The sequence below is a fragment of the Ischnura elegans genome, chromosome 2 (genome assembly GCF_921293095.1).
Source record: "Ischnura elegans chromosome 2, ioIscEleg1.1, whole genome shotgun sequence".
Taxonomy (NCBI): domain Eukaryota; kingdom Metazoa; phylum Arthropoda; class Insecta; order Odonata; family Coenagrionidae; genus Ischnura; species Ischnura elegans.
Window position 1 is genome coordinate 55,581,947 of NC_060247.1, and position 26,158 is coordinate 55,608,104.

At 35.8% G+C, this 26,158-nt stretch overlaps 1 protein-coding gene across 1 annotated transcript in view; it reads right to left on the reverse strand.

The window, feature by feature from the left end:
* LOC124153767 (potassium voltage-gated channel subfamily KQT member 1) overlaps nt 1-26,158 on the reverse strand; it is a 597,365-nt gene that overhangs the window by 8,709 nt on the left and 562,498 nt on the right. Inside the window, exons 13-16 of the mRNA XM_046527120.1 lie at nt 20,243-20,339; nt 19,161-19,657; nt 9,634-9,839; nt 4,873-4,980 (exon numbers count right to left, since the gene is read on the reverse strand). Coding sequence (XP_046383076.1) covers nt 4,873-4,980; nt 9,634-9,839; nt 19,161-19,657; nt 20,243-20,339 — 908 coding nt within the window. The remainder of the gene's footprint in view (nt 1-4,872; nt 4,981-9,633; nt 9,840-19,160; nt 19,658-20,242; nt 20,340-26,158) is intronic.

The window sequence follows — 26,158 nt, forward strand, 5'->3', positions numbered from 1 at the left end:
CGAAATAAATATTTGTTCATTTCTCAAGAAATATACACTAAGAATTGAATTATTTGTCTTTTGAGCCACGTTTACAATTTTTAAACGAAATTCTACGACAAATGTTAACTTATATCTCGAGTTATGTATAAACATCAACATGGAAATTGTTGCTGCGATAAATGCGTTAATAATGGCCTTAGAACTTCGTTTAAAATTTGACAATGCTCAGATAAAAATGAGGAATTCAATTCAAAGTCTGTAATTTACGTGCAAGCAACAATTATCCATTTGCTAAATACATATAAGCAATACATAAGTTGACCGCGAACCAATGCCGCAGGTATGGTCGTAAACCCGGAAAGGAGGGAATCACAACTACTCTCGGAGTCCGAGATAATGTGAAGTCCCTGCGTGGAGGGGTCGAAAAAGGTTCAGCAAGACCCTTCTTAACGAATGCCCTCCAAAAATGCTCCGTACCACGAGAAAGAAGAGTCTCTTGGGGCTCAGTACAGCAGTCATGCTAAGACGAAAACTCTGCCGTCTCGAAAGGGTTAAGAAGAGTCATATGATCAACATTAGAACCTTGATAACTCGAATCTCGATATCAGGACACTCCGGGGAAAATCAACAAGTCTGACACATTTTTTCCTCACACCCACAACAGATTTTTCGAAGGGGCTTGGGCCCCCTCAGGCCCCATGGAGTCGGTGCCACTGATGAGACGGGATTGTTTTGGAATAGGATTCAATCTGGTTCATTCATTTTCAGGGAAGAATCTGGGTTAGGTTTCAAGGGCATTTAACGAACGTTTTATGTTGTTGCTGGGTGCTGCCTAAGGAGACTTCACATTAAAGCCACTTATGATTTATCATTTACAAAGTGTGCGAGCAATGAAATGCATTCAAAGTAGCATTTGCCTGTCATTTGGATGAGAAAAAAAGGGCCTGGGTGACATAAGAATTGTTTTCAGACTGTTTTCAAAATTTGTCAACTGCCAGCAATGCATTACAAATTCCTGAGATAGCATCCATTTTTTCCAAGATGTTAGCCCACCTGCATGAAAGGAGGGAATTCCAAAAGCACATACAAATTTTTTTAAATGAAAAAAAATCTTTGAATGCGTGCCTAATAACTTGAAAGATATTTTAAAATGTTTACATAAATAAGGTTTTATAAGGCTATTATTAGAAATATATATGATCTATAGGAAATTCAATGCCCAAGACCTATGCTACTGGTAATGCATCCCCATCTTTCCACTACTAAAATGATCTCAAATTATGCAAATTCGATCAGCGCAAAGACCCCAAGGAATGCATCCCTTGCACTAAGCGAAGCATGGGTGTATATGCACTAAAAACAGATAAGGAATCAATATGAAGAAAAATATTTGCACTCATTAAAATGGGTAGGTAACATATTTATCTCACAACTGACAATTTGGCAAACAATTGAGTGGCTATAATCTAAACAAGTCTTCTGGCATACTTGCAGAGGTTTAACAATTCTTCAGGCAAATTTATGATTTGGAAAAAATTGAAATACATTTATATTAGTGAACCTGTAGAGTATAAAGGCTGGGAAATTTAAATACTAATAACTGATTAATTTTGGGTACTCTTCACTTAAAGCCATTTTCTAATTGTTTCAACGCTACCATGACGAAATAACTAGCGATTTTAAACTCTAACAGTAAACATCCTAGTGAGTATGCGACCCACAATATATTGAGCAATGTGTGCTGCATGCACTCCAGGATACGGTGTATATTCTGTCGTAGGATACTTTCAACCTACATAAATGAGGTACAAATAATTTATATCAACTTATTATAGTTGATGTTAGGTTCATATTAGAAACATGAAAGTATTTCCTAATACTAATAACATAAATTGCCAAGGTATAACGCAAAGGTTGTGAGAACTTCATGGCACAAAAAGCCAGCCAAGTTAAATAAATTATAATGGTTTTTGCCAGTATTACCTAGGTTAATGCCCTCCAAATAAAAGTAAAGAAACCCGTTAAAAAGAAAATATTTCGCCAAATAACTGAATGCTATAATAAATAATGAAAATAACATGATGCTGTAATGAAGAATTTCTCTAACCTCAGGTGAATGAATTACATAAATATTTCACATCTACATGCCATGAATCTTTTGATTTTCATAATAAATTGTCGACTTTATTTGCATTCATATTATTTATATCAAACAGTACTTTCACCGAATTGGAAAATACATATTTCTTTCCATCAAAAATTTAAATCCATATCTTTTCATTTAAAATGCTTTATGTAACCTTTCATAGCTTAAAGACAGCACTTGGTCACTATTTCCTCATCACATTCTTCAAATGCAAATAAAGCACCTATTTTAAAGGTAACAGTAGCAGGATTGCTTACATTCTCAGGAAATAAAATTGAGTCAAGGCTGATCATGCGAGATAAAGCCACATTTGGTTGTGCAGTGAAGAGATAACTATAGAACAGCATTACAGTTTTAAGGACTGATATTGGTGCAATATTTTCACCAATATGAGAGAATTTTCCACTTTTATGGGAAGAATAATTAATGAAAAAGGTCCATATAAATTACTGACATACTTAATATTTTTCTGGCAGTATGAAAATAGGGAAAGGAGTAAAAGATGAGAAGACAGAAAGAAATTTTATCGGAAGAATTGAAAATTTTAACTCCCTAGTCATTTGAATGGAAAAATTTTCTCATCACACCAATGGCCTAGAGTATACCAAAGGTTGTGAGTGAGCAAAGCAGTATGAAAAAATTAGACCTTAATTATCACTCATTCTCACACTTGATAAATATTTGAATGTATCTAATTTTTATCAGCAAATTTCTTCCTCCATGTTAAAAAATGAAGGACTCATTAAGCTATAAACAAGGTATTAAAAATCATGATATTCTAATTGAAAACTTAATGTACAAATATGTTTCCATTCTAATAACTTGGAAGCACTGCAAGGACTAGATTACTCTCTCATCACATTCCATCAGAGAACTAGGAGAAAGCTGAACTTTCCTCTCAGAAATAAGGTTACAGAAATCAAATATACATACACACTTTCAAAGAAATAATAATTAGAAACAAAACTTTTCTTATGACTTTTTAAAATTACAATATGACCTAAAAGCTCCTTGTTTTCTTAAGAATTTCAATATAAAACATTCTAAATACAAATTCTTTCTAGGTGTTGATAAATTATTGATTGGAATCTTAAATATAACTTAGAATTTTAAAAAAAGGTGTAGCAATTAATAATTTATAAAAATGGACATGATGACCAAAAAAGTAAGATCTGTAGCTTCAATGATAAATGGATTCATGTTTCAAAGGAACCAAATATCACTAACAAACAATTGATGGAACACCTTATGGTGAACCAGGAAATTCATCCAAGCGTGTTGATTGGTTGGAATATTATGATGGTTGGGGAAGTATTGACACCTATAGGTTGGACTTGTAGGAACCAATCCAGGTCCAGAGATAAGCACTAGTACGCATGCCGTCCATGCAACCAGTAGCTCCCAACAAACATATCTAAGAAAAAGATTCAATCTTTCTGTTTGTTATGTTAGATATGTGATACATACATCTAGGTAAATATGCATTGCTAAATAAAATTCATTCATCTAATACCTCTGACAGACTTATTGTTCATGATTAGGCAAGTATAAGATTCCCTTACAAACATCATATAGAAAAAATGATAACTGATTGCAGTGTTTGATGGATATTCAATGCATTATAAATCGAACCACAGAGGAGCAATTAATGTTTAAGCTGCCTTGAAATTATATTTTAGATGTTCAAGCCAAAGCCTTGAATGTATTCAGAAAGGGTGTTTGAAACTGAATCCTAACTGGAACAGTAGCAATTTTTCAAGCTTCCTCTAACATGGGATTGCAATCTTGTTCATTCATCAGAAAATTAGGGGTGTATTGAGCTTCTTAACACATGAAGATTTGAAGGTATTCCCTTTTTTATGACTAATACTCATAATTTGAAACAATTGCATAAAAATCCATTACTTACAAATGAGATTTACTCAAGTCTCATTTTTTGTACCATCGATAAGTATATCATGTACGTAAATGAGACAAAAGACATGCACTGACTTTATAATTGTTATTAGTATATAGGCAGAAAAGAATACACTGGCAAGAAAATGTTTCCAAATTGGACTCACATATATACATGGAGATGACAAAATATGTCATAAACTCATGCTAGACGAGGTAAATATGCATTGGTAGTACACAATACATATTATCTCATATTTATCTCACATTTCATCCTTTCCCTATTTTCCTCTCATTCTTTGCTACTTCCCTTTTCATTTTATTCATTTTCTCAATATTATAAATTTTTATGATGATAAACCAAATGCTGCTCACCCTAGGAATGAAGGCTGTTTTTTGTTTGTCAAGGAATAGGTTACTTAGGTAAACTTCCATTAGCATGTGGATGTATACTAATGGTTTTGGGGAAAAGCTTTGAAGAAGCCATGAAAAAGTTTGGCTCATTGAATGGTAATAACAGGTAGACTTCATTTTTTAAACACTGCTCCAACCTATAACCTAACAATCATTAAGTTTTGAAAAATTTGGCCAATCAATCCTATATCTTTATAGCTGGTAACACAAAATTAGCAATAATACTGAACTTCTACGAATTTTTTTTTCAGCTAAAGCATGTGCTAATGTTATTTTTCTAATGTCATCACTATGAAATCAACTGCATTGCATTAATGTTAGTGTGAAAGTGCTTCATATATAAAAGTTTAGTCATCAACCTGAAGGTTACTTTGACAGGTGATAGGGTAGATCACACATTGCATTAAGTCATACTAGAGCTCGAGAAATCATACATTCAGGATAGAGATCCCAGTTCCTCGGCCTGTGCTGCGAATGGTTTCCTATTTGCTTACGGCAGGTACTCAGAAAGCTTTCCTCTGCATTGGTTTGGCTGAAGGTGTCTGGAAGCATCACACAAACTATTGTAAAAGATTTTGGTAACACCTTCATTTACTCTTCCCCAGAATTTAACTTTCCCAATTAAGCATTTCACATATTAAATTATGTCATGGAAAATTGTTTACCCAGTATTATCTACTTCTTATTTCCACCATGTAAAAATATGAATTGTATTAAAAGAAATAAACTATTCAAAATGTAGTTCGAATTCCAAGGTATTACACTGAGTACAATCAAAGCAATTGAGGCGTAGATAAAGAATCCGAAACAATTAAATGTATGTTTATTTGACTAATATATTGGCTGCCGTTATTGTGGACCTGCAAATACGTTCAAATGGTAGGTATGTACATGATTTTGGTGAAAAATATTAGAAATTTGATGCATATATTTTATCACCATACAGGAATGTAAATTAATGAATTAACAGAGAATGAGTTCATTATCTATTAAAGTCATGTAAGAAGGAATTTACATGGGGAATACAAAGTAAAATTAGATGCATTCATAAAGAAGATTCCTATTCCAACAATTAATCAACAATAAAGAATAACAATGAATGATATATGAGGGGATGAACAGTAAAGGCATTTATTACACGTTGTCTGGTATAAATAGATGTGATTAGTAACAACACCATGTGCAATATCATCATTCAGTGGAGTAGCCAGGAATTTCAATCAGGGAGGTCCAAAACCAGGAGGGAAAATTTTTGAAAAGCAAGGTACACCCGTGCCTTGCTTGGTACAATTCCTATGTAGCCCAAATTCGTTCCTGGAGGAAACATCCCAACGCTGCCTAGCCTAATCAAATAACCTTAAGACTCTGTTGATAAAACCTGAACTTGCGCTAAATACGCATGAAATTACTCTCATTTTATGCATATTAATAGTATTGCTTGCCTCAAAATTATTCTTTTTTAATATATATTCGTCAAAATCTATTGCTGTACAATGGGCATAAACATTACCATCTTGTCATGCCATCCAGAATGCCGACCTACTGAAGTAATTTATCTCATCTGAATGAATCCCTAAGCCAAGCCTTCAAGGTCACCAGTATTCACAGGGAAGAAACTGAGCAGTGGCCGAGTTGCGGATGAATAGCATCAACATGATGAATATATAAAAGGGTCTTAGAGAGAGTCTCAAACACATTGGCTTCATTCCTTCCCTGCAGTCGTCGGCCCTTTGGGTCTCAGGAATACAATGCGACAGTTGTTCAGCATTAGAAAAGTGATTGACGGAGCAATACAGTTTTAAAGCCAGATGAACAATGGCAAAAAATAGGAATGCGGATAGAAAAATAAGAGAGTTACCAAGAAAAAGCATAAACCTGTAAGAAAAATTGAAAGAGATCAATTTTTTTGAAAACCGAAAGCTTCAAAGCAATATTGCGCTTAAGTTTAAGCTTTGTGTAATTAGAAATAAAATGCTCTCATTGCTTTCGGTAATCGGGTACGTAATAAGGGGTGTAGCTGCTGCAAATCTATTCCTTGCAATAAATATTATTGAATGGTTTACTTGAATTGATATTATTATGCACCAAATGAAAAAATATTATTACTGCAGTAAAAATTTGCATCATATTCAGATTTTTGCAGAATATTCGTAGTAAGATCCTCGATATGTGGCCTAAATGAGGTTTTCTCGTAATATGTACCTACATGTATTTGCTTGTAATTACTATTATTTCCAGTTTATATGTATTAAATTTTAACTTGGGCACATCATATTGCAAAAATATGTTATTGACTTGAGTTCAGAAGATAGTAATGAGGAAGTTATGGGTTGAATCTTTCTGTTTCCCCATCCATTTTTATTTCGGCACAGAAGTCTCTATCCAAATGACCCAAAAAGGACACGTGTCAGCAAAATCTTTCCTCATACCTTCCCCATCTTTTTGATGTGCCGATGGCACTCCCAAGAAAGCTCTTCCTAGTTCTTAAAAGCGAATCGACTAAGTCTTGCTATCACCCCCCGCTTCATCTCCATACCTCCTCCAACCTTAGAACAGCTGGCAGGGGTAGTGAATGTCAGGAGACACCCTAATACACCGTCAGAAAATAATCTTGAAAGCAGAGTGCCGCCCATCTTAAGCACCTGCAGCCATGGGAATAATGGTATGTGAAAACCATTTTTGTTAAATATGCTTACGGTTGGTCGTATCGGAGGAAAGGTATTAAAGCTGAAAACAGCTGAACCAAATAACGGAATTTGTGACGAGAATAGTAGCTTGAGAAGAAAATGTAGAAATTATTCAATACTCTAGAACCCTACCCCCATGCATAGGCTTACTAGTACAAGGCATATGCCAAAATATCTTGTGTAGAATTACCATCCCAATCAAACAGCTGTTCAAGGCAATTCCTTGTGCTTATAATTTGCATTACCTAAATCTAAACCAAAAATTTCCTATGGCAGTGGCAAAATTCCAATGGCGATACCAGTAAAACTTTACAAATTCATTTTCCTCATACTTTTTTGGACACATCGGGCAGAAAAAGAAATTGAAAGAACACGGTGCCATGGGGAAAAAGCCGACGTTATGCAACCCGCTGTGCGGCTGACGTGATATCACGTCATAAATAAAAAATTCATAGCTAACAAATTAGGGCCAAGAAATTTTTTTCATTATTTTTCCCAGCTCTTTTGGCATCCAAGCATGGGTTTTGCATTAGAAATCGGAGGCTGCACCAGAGGATGATTTTGAGTTTTACATAGTCAGCATTGAAAGTGCTTAGGATATTTTAAACAATAAATGTTTATATATGACAGGTTTCCTAAGGCTATCAATAGGAATACATATGGTTTATAGGAAATTCGATACCCAACAACTCTGATGCAGGGAACGCATCCCTTTCTTCCTCAATGCTAAAATGGTCTCAAATAATTCGAATTGGATGAGCTCAAAGACCCCAAGGAACGCATCCCTTGCGCTAAACAAGGCATGGGTGTACTATAAGTGTAGGGTTTTAAACTAATTTTAGCACTTTTCATAATCCAAAAACTTCAAATCATGAATATAAAAAAGAAATCTTTTTTTAATTCATGATTTTTCAATATTTTTTTTTCATGAAGAAAAATAATTGTGTTTTCATGTTTTGAGGGGGTGGGGGGGGGTGATAAGGGGGCCCAAACCCCCCCGCACCTCCCCCTAGCTACGCCACAGTCATCATTCATTACTTTTTTCATAGGAGTACAAAGAAATATCAATGTGGTGTGCCCATAAAATTAGAACACCATTTCAAGTTAAAAAATATCCTAATCCGTAGATATTCACAACTAGGTAAGAGTAAGGATAGTTAGTATTTGTTTGCTCTTCCCCACAACATCATTGGAATTACATTCATCTGTTTATTATTTCCTAAGAATTATATCACTAGAGGCATTCATATTTTTTTTAGATATGGCACAGTTCAGTTCAAGTGTTTTTCTTTCCAAAATATTATTGCAGACCATAAAGAATTGTTTCATTTAGTTTGCAGATATGCTTTGTATTATGCATTACATTTGATTATGGAAATAAATATTTCTGACTGATCTGAACATCTTAAGGTTTAAAAAAATTTAGAGCCTCAACAGATCACCTATACTTCATATTCTCAATGGAAGAGCAGCTCAGTATGAGGAGAACCTAATGCATAACAGTACATAATGCTGAAGAGTGAGGTGTTCGTAAATTATGTGGCTGCGCAGGTCACCAGGCCAGGGTATTTGGCCTTGAAATCAGAGTCACACATATACATAAAGGTGAGCCTTTTAGAAAAGATGAAGGAAGAAAAGTGTATGGTAATTATCATATGCAAATACATATTCCCCAAAACTACACAAGGCCACCAAATAGTGTAAATTATGACACTGTGTCATTGTTTGTATTTTTCAATACATGCAATAATATAAACTTCAATTAGGTGTAGTTGTTCCATGCTACAAAATTCCCATGAAATGAATTCCCAAAAATGACATGGGGCCAGGTTGGCCAAATACTTACGGAACATATGACTAAGCAATCATTTATAAATAAGGCTTCGATATATCTTAGAATATATTTCAATTCTCTATGTCCTCTTTCATCCTAAAATTACAACTGTCACACTAAATTGTAGTTCCACTTAAAAAGGACTGTTTTCATGACCACCAGACTTTTCGTGAAGACTGTACTTCCTATGCATGATCATTATTAGTTAAGAATGCATGCAAAAACTAAAAATGAGCAACTTATGGCTAGGCATATGAAGTGATTCTCCCAAAAATAACATAATTATACCAGATATATTCCTGAAGTCCATCTAGTGAGCTATTATTCTTTGTTTTAGGAGAATTATTTTACTACTACAATCACCTAACTTGAAACACCAGTATACCAATGCTTGAACTTAATGCAAGTCATAATATTCTTAACTGAACATACACTCACAAAGTACATATCATGCATACAAAGCTCTACTCAAACAGAAAATGGCAAGCATCAGTTGAATGATTATTGATGGTGAGTGTATAGTCAGCCCACTTGATTCGCAGGTCCAGGGCAGTGCTTCTGTCATCAAATATGTGACTGGGTCTTGCAATAAATCCTGAGAGCAATAAACAATCCCTTTTTTGAAGTGGCATACAGTCAAATATTTCAATTTCAAATTTTAGAACATCTCTTACCTAATGACACTCCATTACGATAAATTTTAGCACTTGTTCCAACACCTGATGATGATGTGGGAGTAGAATCACTAAGTTGGCTTTCTGCAACTCTAGAAGGGCTAGAAACTGGTGCCTTAGGGAGAATAGAAGGCACTACAATCACAACTTCACCTTCACGACTGTCATCAGTAGATAACGGAGTAGTGTATTGTGAAGGGATGGAGCTGTAAGCATGTATAAGAAACAAAAATTAAATGCAGAACTACAAAAATATGCCAAGGAAATGTAATGTCTAACATTTAATTGAAAGTAGAAATAGAAATCAAGCAAAGGAGAGAAATATTAATGCATAGCTTAGAGCAAGAAAGTAGTCTACATGAGTTAATTTATATATTATCTGGTTAAATTCTTTATTTTTGATAGAGAATGAGACAAGGAATTGCATTGTATTTAATTGACAGGGATTAGAGGAATGAAATTATTTTCTGAGCATAAGGTCTGTGAGAAAAAATACTTTAAATGAAGTTGTTGGTCTTTATTAGGAAAACTATATACTATTGATTTTAATTTTTTCCCTTGAATTATAAAATTAAATTTTACATCAGCTTTTTAATACTAACTCACACAAAAAATAAGATCACTGAAAAGAAACATTCTGTTTGTAGAAACTAATGAAAAACTATAATGACCATTTGAATTTCTGATCTTACACCAAGATTAGGGTGTATTTTAAAAACAATTTAAAATTTATAAGAGTTAACCATTTTAAGCACTAGTATGATGGTGAGACAGGTTATAAAGAGGATTATTGCTCAGTTAACAAGTCACTAGGTGAGTTTAGTACGTAGATTTATGTAGTGGAAAAAGTCATCTAGCAAGAATGCATAATTTTCAATGTGTTTGGAAATTAAACAATAACACCAAAACAGCCATTTCAGTGATATAGGCAACTACAATAACTAAAGAAATACACTACATTAAAGCACACACTTAAAGTAAATCAATATAGAGAATCAATAGTGATTTGAATTCAAGTCTCAGAAAGGCAGTAAAAGAGTTGTAACGGCTTATTACATTGACTAAAGAACACAAATAACTGACTTTCAAAGGATTATTATCAAACTTTTAGCAATATTACATATTTTTACGCCATACTCGAGCAAAAAAATGTCTTTTAATGACAAAATGAGAGATATGAGTCGGTAAATACCTACAACTCTATGGGCCAACCTAATCAGATGTAAAATGAATATTTAGCAATATTCAATTGACCTATGTCCATCACAAAACAATATTATTATATATATTCTCTTCCTATGCCAGCTTTCCTACAAATTATAACAGTTTTCATCTTTCATATCAACACGTTCCTAAAATAAAGTGAAGTTCAAAGTGGAAAATGTACACACTATTATGAGAGGAAGTTTGCCAATACAACGAAATAAAATAGAAGTACATACAGGAAGTTTCTAGGTCATAGATGAGATATGTCGGCTACTGAAAAGTTCTGCTAGTCAAATTTGTTTATAAACACATCTGCTCTGGTTGACTCAACTTCCACTTAATTTCTGTGCACATTGGTCCATTTCTTGAAATTATTAAATAGGTACGACAACTTTTAATTTTTATCACCACTGCATCTTCTTTCTAAATGTTCAGCAGTTCAGCCCTTAAATGTAGATCGTCTTACATATTATTTATCAGCTATCTAAAGCACCAAAACTATGAATATGAAATATAGTAAGCAAGTTTCATAATTTACAGACTGCCTGTTACAGCTGAAGTTAGAACATAAAAAAATACATTATCAAAGCACTGTATTATGCATTATAAGTTTCCTCTTTTCTAAGATGGCTTTTGCTATATTCTGAGAGAAGTCATACCTAAATGCTCTAGGAAAAAGCAGATGAAGTTCCCAACCGAAAAGTATTGAAGCCTTTTCATTAGCCACAAAAGAAATGAAAAAAAGAAAGTCATCGAGGATATACCTACAAGGACAATTTCCAGAAATATTTTTTAACATGACATACATTAATTAATGTTTCCTTTACCTAAGAAGGTGACTAACTCTCCACTACCATGACCATGGTTCAAATACCAAGGGGGGCACAGATTAGAGGAATCTTTATTCAAGCTTAGGGCTACATTAATCAAATGTCTATTGCAGGAATTTCATGCTCTGCTATTCTCCCTATCCTTAGATTTTCAGATTCCCAAGTCAAGTTTTTAGGGAGCAACAGAGGCGTGATACATACAGTGAAAATTTTGAGAAAATAATGGAGGGATACATTTGGGTTGCTGTTAATCAAACACTCCTTTCAAGGTACACAGCAGGTGTAAAAAAATTAATTTTTCCAATATAAAAATATATAAACTTTTAATAGTCTCATCCCAGCTAGCACAGATTTGAACTTATCCTTGGAGAAATCAGATATTGCGGGGATAAGCTTATCTTCCACGTTTATTATCCCTTTTTTCCCGTGATTTCAAGCATTTGGGGAGGGGTTGTCACAGTACCATATTGCCAAAATTGGCTGCATAGCAGCGCTGACGTCCTCCATTACCCAAGGCCATACATATGAACACATACACATATATGGCCTTGCCATTACCATTAACGCCATTAGTGGTTTTTACATTTGTGTTGTTGTGTATAGTGGTGTTTGTGAGTAAAAACAATACATCTATGCAGTAATAGTTTAAGTGATAATCCGACCTAAGCATCGTTCTTGTGTCCCTAAGTTTGATGTGGGCTACGCCGGTACGCACAGGTGTATTAAGATTTTTGGCGAATAAAGCAAAACAATCCGGATTGTCATGGATATTAACGAAGGAATCATAGACAGTGCTGTGATTGTTAACGAATGCAAGGTATTAGTGATTGCAAATGTCAATTTCTATGGTACCTAACGGTAATGGATTATGAATTTGTGCTTTTAAAACAACACGTAAGGTACTTCACCAGTCTCTGCTATAAGGTGATAAGGCTAGAATGGACTTCGACAGTAAAATTTATGGTTTACCGATGAAGGTATGAAGATTGCTCCGTGTTCTAGTGCAATGTATATTGTTTGAAGATGAATTATTCATTATAAATATATCGTTTTTAGAGCAATCGTTTTATTTTCAACCTTCTTATATCGGATTTTTTTGTATGTACCTAAACTTGTGTGAATGTGTAACATAGTTAAAAAAAACCTTATTGTGAAGACTAATGCAGTGTTGACTTTCAATGGTGGGAGATTCAGTGCATTATATTTCATCATTTATGCTATTATATCGCAGTATCCCATATAGCATCAAATATCTCAGAGGTGTCTCACGAGACATGATCTTATATGCATAGAGACCTCTCTGAGTGGTCATATATGCCTCGTGAGATGTCTCTGGCATATTTGATGCTATACGGGATACTGCAATATAATAAAATGCAATGACGAAATATAATGCATTGAATCTTTCTTCAATGAAAGCCAATTTATGTATTTAAATTATTTTCACGTAATTGTCATGAATCTCGTGTGGTGGCGCAGCGATTGTACGCGAAACAGCCGCCACCTACCGGTAATTACGGCGTAAGGATAGGTGTATCTCCAACTATGTGGACATTCATCTCCAATTTATCCCCAAATACGGCGTTGATTCTTCATACTTTATCTCTGCATCCAGATAGGTTTCGTCACGGCATATATGTATAATATCCTCATATTTAGAGATAAGGCAAAATCTGTGCTAGCTGGGATGAGCCACAATATTAGCCTCATGTAAATCTCATAAATCAGCCTTGAAGTATTGAATGGGAAAGCAATAAATTTTTTTTAGATTGTCATAAGAATGTGAAAATGGACTAATTTTATTTTCTTGAATTAGCTGTACAAGAAGAGTGAAAGGGAGAATTCAGAGCCTTCATGGAAATACCAATGTTTGCAATTTCTTATAGTCAGAGAAAAGTGATAAAAATTGTTTTTAAAATGACTTAGATACTTTCCATTATCTTTAATAGATGAAAATACATCTGAAAAAGAATCTTGATTGAAATCTGGAGACATTAACTTAAATTATATCAACTTCCCTTTTCTGTTGGTTCCAACTCTGGTTTGGTTCATTGCATCATTGCTCTGTTTGGGTCATTGCTTCTATTTCTAAATCAAGTGTTTCATTTTCATTGCAAAATAATAAAAAACTATGAAACTATGTATAACTTTCATCAGGGTAATATCAAAGCTATCTTTTATAATACAAAGCCATCTACAGAAACTCATTTAGTTGTCTTAGAAGTGACTGGATCCATAACATTTAGATTAGACTCTACTTAAAGTTAATGGTCTCCAATTAAACTCTGAAATCGAAATTATGCCTATGATAAGTTTTCAAATTGAATTTCCCACTTAGGAATTTGATACCTGAAAAAAGATATGGTTTATCAACTGTGATATAACCCTTAAAATAGGCCTTATACATCCCATCAAATGTTTCAAATGGCAAAATATTTCATGCAGTGTAAGGGTATTATGATAAAATGGAAATCAAGTGAGTGCTTCAAAATATGGCCTATCAAATTGTCATATATTTGCAGAGCTACAGAAAAACTCAAGGAAATTCGGAACTTTGTGATGGTGGCCTGAGTATCTTCTTCAATGAATACAGCTGTGAGATATCAGTCAACAGGTGATACTGAACTTCATAACCCACACCTGCCTTTTACTTAATGATCCTCTGGAGTGAAGACGTCTCCTGCAACTGTAGATAAGACGAACTTGATCCCCAACCCTTTTAGGGCAGTGGAATTTGGTTATGCAGCACTGATGAAAATGATTGGCAAGAATATTCCTGCAGTGCAACACTCTGTTAAAATATGAGAATATTTTATGGGGCTCAAGGACTAATTATACGTTAATGTCAATTAATTTTGATTTTTGTAATCATGCAATCTGTTTGAATATTCTGCTGAGATAAACTAAATTTATAAACTAAACTGCCCCCTTTGTCAATCAAATAGGCTTTTATAAATACAGAAATTATCGGAAATTTCCAAAACTATACTTATGTGTGAATGTTAGCATTTAATTGTCAATTATAGACACTGTAGTCCAAAAAATGTATGAATTTGATATTATTATTCGTGGGAGTTTTGGCCCTTCTTGATATGCATTATTATAGTGCTGAGTGTTTATTTGGGGTTCTTTCTGAAAGAGCAATTTCGTATTAAAGCTTCTTATTTCAAAGGTTATGATTTTTACATAGTTAAATATGAGTGATCTTCACTTTTAAAATTATGTAAATAATTAAGAAATGCCACACTTAATCAAAATCACCTTAAACAAAATTACTAGGTACTCCAAATTCATTACTTGGATTCTAGGAAATGATTCAAAATGGAAATGAAGCTTAGGCCAGTGAATAATCACATAGTTTAGAAAGAAAGACTTTCATATTTAATTGAACATTAATCATTGAGAGTAACTATAGTAAGCACCCATTCAATTTATGAATTAATTAGCATATGATATTCCCTAAAGTAAAAGTTTTAGACACTTACTTAACATGGAATTGACTGAATAAGTGTGATAGAAGTATGTATACTTAAATAAAAAATTAGTTTAAAAGTATTCAAATACAAAATTAGTGTCAAGAATTAACAAAAGTAGCTCCCTCGTAATGGAATAGAGATATGAGCATACAGACTGATCAATTCCTCATTCCACTCAATATTAATTGACAGCATTTTTAATAAGAATTTTTCCCCTCTGGTTCTCCATTTAATGACCAAACTTTCTTCATGTACATATGTGGAAAATTAATTAGCTCCATGATGAAAATATTTTTTCCCTTCAAGATGTAGGCAGTTCCAACAAAATACCTCTGGGGTGCTACAGAAAAGTTAAGTCACCAAGTCTGCACAATCCTGATCTTTAATGTGTACTTTTGTGAATCAAAATAAATGAATACAAACTTACTCCAAAACTGTAAATTGGAAATATAACATGTAGTATGCTACATCATCTGTTGAGACGTAAAAGAGTAGGATCACCCACTAGAATTCGCAGGGAGAATGTATGTCATCCATCCATAGTAGCGAAAGGGACAACATTAAAAACATATTTATGCAGACTCTAAAACTGTTTGATACTCTTCTACTCTGCACTTAAGAGGATGGGTAAGGGAAGAAATAATAAGCCACAGAATGACCCTCAGGTAAGGAAAAGAGAAGAAAGAAAAGGATAGAAGAATCTTATGCAGTAATTAGGGTAAAGCAAGCTACCACAAGCAAAGTCAGATTTTCTGTCCCTGAAGAAAGGGAAGGACCACCCTGGGGAAGAGATCACCCAAATATTTTCCTCAAGATTTTATATAGATAAGGCAATGAGAAAATAATGGGGAGAATAATATTCAATGTATAAGTATTACCTACTCAATGAATATTTTATTTTTGATAACAACGCATGAAGAATATGTATTTCTGGAATGTTGACAGCTGTGATATTGCCACAATGCAGTTGTGGGCAGTGATGGATCTATGGGGGGGGGCTAAGGCTAAGGGGGCTACAGCCCCCCCTCCCCCCCTAACCTTGGGCATCCAATTTACACTAGATAGAATTGTAATTTACTCGGACCCCACTACTGCTGGTAGGTTGACCCCCAATTAGCCCCCCTTGTCCCTATCCTGGATCTGCCACTGGTTGTGGGTAATCACCATTATGGTTACTCTGAGTGGCAGTCTTGCTTTAACTGTCAACCAAGGTAGGCTGGCTCAGCACCGTTTGTACATACAATGTATTTTGGACAAATACATTTAAAAAGTATCTCAGGTTTTGTCTCTGATAGTGGCCTTCCATGGTGCTGAATTTCAAAGTTATTTCGTAAAAAATAATGTCAAGTACGCACACCCAGCACCCTATTGTGCATCCTCAAAAGACCAAGCAGAGAGAATGGTTCAAGAAATTGAAAAAAATGCTTCTCAAATCTGTAGTATCAACTAAAACAATGATAAATGTTTCACAGTGGGAATGTCTTGCTTGGAGTTCAATGCCTTACACATACATATTAGTAATGTTATTTATTCAGTTAAGCATAGCAGAGGAGCCATGGGCGGATCCAGGATTTTTCTGGGGGGAACCAGGGTATAAAAGGCATACTGCTTTATCATATTTGGGATTAAAAACTACATGCAACAAGTACTCTACAAAATACACTCTTAATTTTGATACAAAAGTTATAAATATTTATAACTTTTATAAGAAAATATATTAAGTGCGTAACTAAGTTCTCACTGTTTTATTAATGAAATCACAACTTTATTGTAGAACAATTGTTGAAAATGAATCATTCAAAGTATTTTCTATCACTAGCTACAACTTTTACCCATCTTTCTGGCAGAGCTTGAATACTGTTTCGGGAAAAGGTATTCATCTTATGAGGCTATCCACTAATCAAGCCATTTTTAGAGGTCTTCAATGATCTTCATTTGAGTGAATCTGCTAATCAACCTGTCCATGTGCCATCAAACCGAAAAAGTGATAATCGCAGGGCGCAATATCTGATGAATATAGTGGGTGGGTTAGGACTTCCCATTTGAGTGTTTCCAGGTAGGTTTTAATGGGTTTGTCGGGCCCTGTCAGGCGTTTTCATGCTGTAGAATCACTTTGTTGTGCCTCTGCTCATATTGTGGCTGTCTTTTGCATGGTACTCAGCTCAATCGCATCAATTAGAGTCCATACCGTTCCCCAGTAATGGTTTTGTTTGGTTCGATAGTTCATAGTAAATAGGTAATACCGACCTAGTCCCTCTAAACACACAGCATAACCTTTGCAGCATGAATATCGGCCGAGCTGATGACATAGAGCTGTGACCACACTGTCCCAAAGACTTTCTTCTCTTTAAGTTTCTGTAATAAATCCATTTTTCATCACTAGTCATGATGCAATGAAGATACTCCTAATGCTGAAGCAAGCTCTTCTTGAGTTTGGCATAAATCTTCATAGCGCAATGCCTCATTTCAGTGTCTTCAAAGGCATTTGGTCTTCCTTCACAGGGACGGTCGTCAGCGTTGAAATGACCATCTTTGAAGCGACAGAACCAATCACGGCATGTTTTTTAAATCATAGCAGCATCTCCGAAAACTTTTTGGAGCCCTTAATGCGCTTCGACCACCGTTTCATTCAAATTAAAGAATAAAATGAACTCTTCCCGCAAATCACGGTTACTTGGCAATAACTCAGACATTTTCACGCAACAATAAGGTTTTGATGCCAACACAACTTCACCATTGTCGTGAAGCGGTTTATTTACCAAATGTCTACGCTTGGTTCATGACGTTTCCGATAAGTCGAAATAGAATTGCAATCACTGATAGAGCCATCTAATAACAAACAGCGGGAACTTAGTTGTGCACCTAATACATTTATTTAAATATTTGTCTTAAAAATATCGTCTATTTTTTAATCATCTGGGGGGGGGGGTTTGTGGCGTGCCCCCATGCCCCCCTCCTAAATTTGCTTATGACAGGAGCCATCAGAAAGATCCAAGTCCATAAGATGAAAAGGAGCAACTTGCCATAGGACAAGCAGGGAAATGGACTGGTTTCCTAGGACATCAATGAGTGATTGCTTGGGATCAAAGAATCCAAAGCCTTCGGAGTCCACTCCTACACCTAACATGAGTACTGGACCATTAAGGATCAGGAGACCTTGAATAGACATTCACAATCTAATTATTGATTATTTATTGCCATGTATCAAGATTGATTTTTTCTTATGACTTAATATGTATCTATGTGGGAGGAAAATGTTATGTTGGTAACTGCCTAATTGCCACTGTGTAGTTGTGGGTAATCACTGCTATGGGGATCTTGAGCGGCAGTCTCGCCGTAACTGTCTACCAAGGTAGACAGGCTGTGCATCTCTTCAAATCATCTTGTAATATACAAAATATTTCGATGAACAACAACTCACACCTTATATAAGATCCAACACCTTGGATATGCAGCATTAAGAAGTAGAATACAAAAAAGCCTCAGCTATACCGTTACATGGCCTAATTTTGTCATGTAAAGGGTCCTTGGAGGCTCAATTAAATGCACATTAACATATGAAACAGAAAGCTTTTTCCTGTTTTCTTCTCGTCCTATATTGAAAACATACACAACAAAGGTTTTCTCTCCTTTGCTATGAATGCCATTATGTTATTCTTATAGCATTATTAATACATTGAACATATTCCTGCCATATAATATACCTATATTTCTCACCTAAATGTTTATGCTATTTCTATTCATTTAGTGTGCATGATATTTTTTGCCAATAATTATCTAACAAAGAATATGACTTGATTCCTGAACACAAACTAGAAACGGAAATACTATTGTACATATATCCACTTCACTCTTTAAGGCCCTTCCAAAACTTAATAAGAAACATAATTGATTTATCCTGCACAACATTAAGTGCACGTAATGGGCACAAGAAAAATTCAAACCTTAAAAATACCTGAACTCAAAAATTTACATCTGAGCAAATAAAATAATACCAAAACAACTGGATCCATACCTTAAGGTGACTCGTTTCTTGATCCTGTGACCAAGGTCAGAGTAACCCCTATGCATGGGTCTATCAAAATTCTTGGCTATTGGAGTGTTCGGCTCTGAAGACTGTTTATCCACTAGGATTGGTTTTGGCCAAGCAAGCACTGAGGTGGTCGGCCCAGCTGATGAAGGTTGCGTGGGACATGGAGGGCGACTTGAAGGAGGACAGACACTTATGGTTGTGGTGGGCATACTGGGCTGATTTGTTGTAAGGCATCCTGGAGGAGCTGTCGTGACAACTGATGGTGTTATGGACTGATGTTGATGGACACTATGCTGTCTACCGTATGGATGATAAATTGCAGATGATGGAAGGCTTGGTTGCGGCATCGGAGGAGGTGGCTGGGGTGGATTGGGAGGTTGTTGAGCGGGCTGTCCTGGCTCCGGAAGGGCCAACAGCCGTTTTCGATCTTCCATATACAGGTCAATAAGCTGATCAAGTTTTGCTTCAATGTCATCAACCTACAAAGAATTAAGCGTCAAATATGAGTAGTTACAGGCATGCAGCTAGAGAGAGTACTAGCTAGAGCCAGTGGCATAACTAGGAAAATGCTTTGGGGGATGGAAGGGCTTCCCCCTCAGAAGGCAACACCCTCGGCCAAGGGGTCGATATTCTGTGACTCGTCTCACTACCTTGATATTAATTAAAAAATCTTTAGCTTAAAGCAGATGCAGCTATAATATATCAAAACTGGACATTAAGTTTTGAATAATTCTTTTATTTCTCTGAGACTTTGGGGGTGAAAGGTACCTCCTCATAGGTACCTCCCATCTTTATACCTTGGCTGGGGCAACCCCCAAAATTTGTTCAGAATTCCCTAAAATATTTCCCACATCTGACTAAACACAAAGTTAGCTAGAATATAATAATTTCTACATACATAGGTACATAAAATTTTCTATTTCTGTATGGAGAGTTGACAAATTTTTGCAAATCTCTCAATTAAGTATCGTTTTTAGAAAGGATGGTTTACTTATATTAGACTTTGCATCTCTCAAATTAAACCAAGCTTAGATTATAAAGAAAAGTAGAAAGCAAATATATACCTGTCTCTCCACTTTGACAACACGTGAGGCTAAGCTGATTTTGGATACATATACATCCTTAGCCTTTGAACCTTGCTTTCCCAATATTTGGTCTAATCTGTAACAAACAAAAAATTCAGAGTGACTAATATAAATAACTCTTTTTGTTAGATATTTTTCAGGCTTATAAATACTGCAATTGTAACAGAAATATGTATTTCATATTTCTATCAAAAAAGAAATATTTCATATTTAAAAGCCTTAAACTACCAATTAACTTCATAATTTTTCTCTATAAGTGAATACCTGACGCTTACACACTGCTAGGAAATACTATTGGATAGTTCTAGCCTCATTCTTAAAATGTGACTCTTAAACCATCACCTTGTGGAACATTTTAAAAATTCTAATTTTCTTCAATCTTTTGTTATGAGGGATGAAGAATATTATAGAAGCCATGACAAGGCAATCAAGAAAAAAATTGTTAGCAAAATGCAGTTAAATAATGACTCAAATTATTGTACTTCTGTGACTATCTAAAGAACTTTAGAAATGCATGTAAAATTATACACTGTATAGAGGAAAAACACAATAACCACTCACTTCCTTAGATAGTATTACCTGATTCATAACGTTAAATTTGGCATATCGATACCTCCACTGCATAAATGCTCTACAATCGCTCACCGAATCAAATCGCTCATCTAGTACTATAAGGGCTATCTAGATGAGCAGATTTGATTCGGTGGGCGATTGTAGAGCGTTTATGCAGTGGAGGTATCGATATGTAAAATTATTATGGCAGTGTGTGGAAACTGATACATATATGTATATGTATACCTCATAATTGGCTGAAAAAATTCATAGTAACAAAAAGGTGGTAGTATTTTTAAAATTCATTGATTTTTAAAGGATCCTTTAAAAAACAAGTTCACTTCATAGAATGGATTGACAAAGAGTTGCAACAGTTATTATGCAATATTAAGATGATAAAATAAAAATTAGCATCTTTACCACAAAAATTATTCTAATCATAATTAGGAGAAGGTGTAAAGAGTATATATATGTTAAGGGAGGGTTATCAAGTAACAGACAATAGCCATAAGAATTTTCTGAAGCAATGGACAGCAATAGATGAAATTATTTTAAGCTCATACTGTAAATAGGTACGTACTTAGCTCTTATTTAGACAGTTAAATATATTGGCGGGGTGAATCATTAGATAAAATAAAATGCATATGCCGGGTCTCATAAAAAATTTTTTTTAGAGTTTACGATAATATTACTGGCATATTATCCCAAAAATAACTTATTCTAAAAACGAGCTAAATGCAAATTGTGCAAAAAATTGCCTTAAAAACTATATTTTTCAAACTTCAAAACTCTCTCACAGTAAAGTCTTTCTTAACCTCTCAAGCATGACATTATATGCCCGTGGTCGTTCTCTCAGCGTGTACGACGCAACATCTGCGTCTTCTGAATGCCATGCCTCAAGCGTGTACGACACACCGTAGGTGTTCGAAAGTTTCATTAGGTATTCCTATCTCTTAATCTTCCATATACATATATGTATGTACTTTTAGGGAGTATATACGTGAGACATATCTGCCTGATTTCGTTCAGTGTCTCTGTTTGTGTGCTCCTATTTTTTTAGAATATTTTTTCCAGCTGATGGCAGGATGCTTCCTCTAAGAGCAGCGTCTGGTGGACGCTCATGGACGCACGTCTTCCACTTACACTCCAATTTATGTGCTTTCTTGGCGATTGTGTGTTCAATGTGGGGACGCTGAATGCCTTCCTCTGTGCTTCATTATCATCTGCTCTTCTGCCTCATCTTTTCCTTTCTCTTTCATTGTGAAAATGATAGTGAAGGCTTGGACCGTCCAGGCATTGTCACTCAATAGTTCTCAGAACCTTGATGACCTGCCAGCATCTGTTATCTTATTTACAACATTGGAAGCTGAGGGTTGGGGTTTTTTTCAAGCCTACGTTTGCTTTGGTGGTTTTCTTTTTTTCGACCTTGGGCCCCTTCCACATCTGAACCCCTCCTTAGTTGACCATGCCTTCTAGCTCTTGTGAGTGGTCTGACGAGCCTATGCTTGACACCCTGGGATAAATACTATAACTAATAATGTTCTGATATGACTTCAGAAGTTTCAATTGGATACTCCCTTGACTCCAGGTTTGAAGATTTATACCATCTCATTTTTCTGTGAATTTTCAAGAAAATAATTGGGAAGAGATTGGCTGTGAAGACGGGCCTCTAACCTTTGTGTGTGATTTAGTTGAAAAAAAATATCGCCTATTCATGTAAAGAGGATCCTTGGAATCTGAGTTATTTTTTTATGACAAAATAATTACTATTATAGTAACTGAGACAAATCGCTACGTAGCGTAGTTTCTTGAAAATTTACACAAGTTGTGGACACAATAAACCTAGCTACGTAGTCACCCCTCAAGACCGAACGTAGTGCGAGCCCAGGCCCTTCCTCAGCCGCTCATATCGACCCTTTTGCATCCCCTCCGCTTGGTCACCCAATGCTATTTACAGTGTTAATCTCCAAAAAAATATTTGTTGCTAATCTTATAAATCTCAAGTTAGACATAAATCCTTCTCCCTTATCACATGAAAATTTCAAATGGAGTTCTAGCATTAATATCAATGGAGTTCAGTTCAGTTCTAAAACAGTTGATATGGAATAGAAATATGTACACTAAATTCGTCAAAATGGACGTTAGAATTTTGCTTAAAATTTCTTCACCCTCAGAAGAATACAGGGAATTAATTATTGTTGTAATTTTTAAACTGCCACTATGATATGTTGTGTATTTCAGTTCCTACTATTTTGTTTATAGTATTTATTCAAAGTTTTCTCATGCTTCTGGTTTTTGTAATTCCTGTGTGTTAGTTGCAAATAAACAAGGTTTGTAAACCATGTGACTTCAGAATCTCTCGTTTAGTTTTGGGCGGTTCTGTAAGTAGTAAGGATCCCATATCAATCAAATTTTCATCAGCTGATATGGGATCCTTACTACTTACAGAACCTCTCAAAGCTGAAAGAGAGGTTACAAAATCAGGGTACTGTTTAGGGGTCCTAATTCTTAATGGGTACTTTCTCTCCCATTCAATATTTGATTTCCCAACTTCAAAAGATCTACACTAGGGAGGTCGGAATGCAACATCCCAACAATTATGTACATACTATATTAAAAAAATTGGTTGGAAAAACAAATATGCATTTGTTTACATAAAACATGGCAATTTCAGTAATTTCAGGATGGAGTGTTTTAATCTCTCTATGGTCAGACAGCAGCTGAGTAAAGGCATCGGTTTCCCACTCAGTAGGGTTCCAGCCTCAGGATGGGTGCCGACCTCTGCCTTCCATCGATGCGAGAGAGTACAGGGGAGTGCAAAAAATTTTCAAGCGACTCTTAGCATGGAAGAATTTCCCTCCCCGAGGCTCTGGTGCAAAAGGGTTAATCTGAAGCGATTTCTCTCTAAATGCACCCTCCTGAATGCTAAATCAGCGCTGCATAAAGGCAAAATACAATGATCACACAAATCCCCTGATAGCAATATATACTTGATTCATATAATGAGTTACATTTGGTATATGGTCAAATTATTATTGCAGTGTGCATGGTAACTGAAACTTCTACTTCAGAATTGACTGAAAAATTTCATAGTAACAAAACGGTGGCACATAGTATTTTAAAAGACATTAATTTTTTTAGCTAATTAAAGAATTCATAAACAACAAGTCCACACTAAGGCCTTTCTAAATACACCCTCCAAAAATTAAAAGTGGGCTATTTGAAACCCAAATATAATTTCACATATTTAATCTACTAATGATATCATAACATCCCAATGTAGTGCCAACATAGTTAGCTTCAGCATGCGCAGTTAGTAGACTACATGCTGCAGGCTTCACCTTTTTTATGGCTAACATGGGCTAAGTAACTGTCCACAGTGGGAGAATAGCACATGTAGACAGTTATGCAGCCAACAGTTATATGTACTAAATACATACATATAAAATGGGGTTATCAAGTATTTTTATTCCCAGATTTCAGACAGCTTGGGGTCATAAATGTAGTCTTAATTGCTCAGTAAAATGAAGGATTTCTTTTTTCAGAATCTTTTATATCGCTCCAAAGGCTTTGCAAGGCTGCTATAAAATTCCCAGCCTCAAATTTCGATTGTTGGTAAATGCTTCATAAATATTTAAATATCTGAGTTATGCCACTGGGAGACTATCTGATTGAAGGGTTCAGTTGCTAACATACCGTATAAGCTTGTGTAAGAGACGCACACGTGTAAGAGGCGCACCCCTATTTTGAGGAAGGAAGCTATAAAGAAAAAAAATTTTACGGTATTTTTTTTATCCTATCGTGCGGTGTGGCAGACGTATGCCTGGCATTTCGACAGTTATCGAAATTTCCTCTTTCAGTACTATTTGAAAGAGGAAATTTTGATAACTGCGGCGGTAATAGCGGCATAAGAGGGAGTAGAAAGAGTTCCGATCCTCTCTTCGCATACGTCATCGCTCTACGTTGCTTGTCCTACTCACGAACAATTTTGTTTAAAAGCTCTCGCAGGAGTATTGCAATAGAATTGCAGCCGTGGAAAATTTTAAGGCAAAACACGACAGGCACATAGCATGAACCTTCCCAAGAGATAGGACAACAGTCGGGGCAATCTCAGCGCCTTAGGATAATAACCACGTCGTAGATTTAAGGCCCCTTGCACACACACCGATTTTGGACGGCCGGTAAAATATCGGCCGTCCACATTCCAATAGTGAACAATGGGAGAACATTGGAGCTTGCACACGTACCGAACACGCGCCGGCACCGGCTAAATGCCGGTTAGCTGCCGGCCATTGTCACTGTGGATCGCCGTCGCCGGCTCAAAAACATAGCAACTTATCGTTTGACCGGTAAAAATCCGGCGTGTGTGCAAGCATCGCTTCGCCGGTAAAATATCGGCCGATATTTTACCGGCCGTCCAAATTCGGTGTGTGTGCAAGGGGCCGTTTTTTTCCTTTCCGGGACTCCATAGGAAATTATCAAGTTAGAGGGGATCAATGGAAACGCGTTTCATCCCTACCCCATCTCACCAACTGACCTTTTTCGGTCTACCAGGTTCAATTCTCCGAGTTTCTGGAGGTCAAATGCTACGTGAGTCACCTTCTGAGCTCGAAGATATCTCGATATCTTTCAGCAATTGTATGACACGCACGAGGTTCTAAAAAGAATTAGACCTAACGCGACGTATTTCTGACAGCATTTAAGTTTTTTGAGCTCTAATTGATTGACACAAAGATATATAGCTAAAACAAGGCTACTAATATTCAACATAGTCCAAAGCGCACAATTTCGGAAGAAACAAGCGTAGCATAAGCGCATTCAAACAAGACGAGACGGACTGGAAACTTCAGGCAACGCAAACTGCGTATATCACATTGCTGTGCCTTCGCCTCTTCACTTTAAAGGCAACGACGTCACATGCAAGATCGGACGTGTTCTTCCCTTGCTCCTTCGCTCATAGCCTCGTAGCTTGAAATATTGAGCGCGCTCCTTCCCCTCGACCTCTCCTTCAGCGCTAGTCCAACAATGAACACACTCGTTCGAATTTTTTAAACCGCAGGTTTTGACACCAATATAATTTTCAGTTGCAAAAATCCTCATATGAGCGTCTGAAGATAATTTTTGAAAAATCAGGTGCTCAGCGTAATGGAAATTGCTCGGCAAGACAGATGTTGACGAATCAGTTATGTCCTTCAAAACTACGCGTTTCTATACGTTTGATAAGCGATTACTATATGCAGCATAAATGCCGCGGGATACCCACTCGTGGCAGTAAATTTAGCGCGCGCTCCGGAGAGAATCACCCCGCGCGATCTTTTCAATGTTCACCTCTGGGGCACCGAC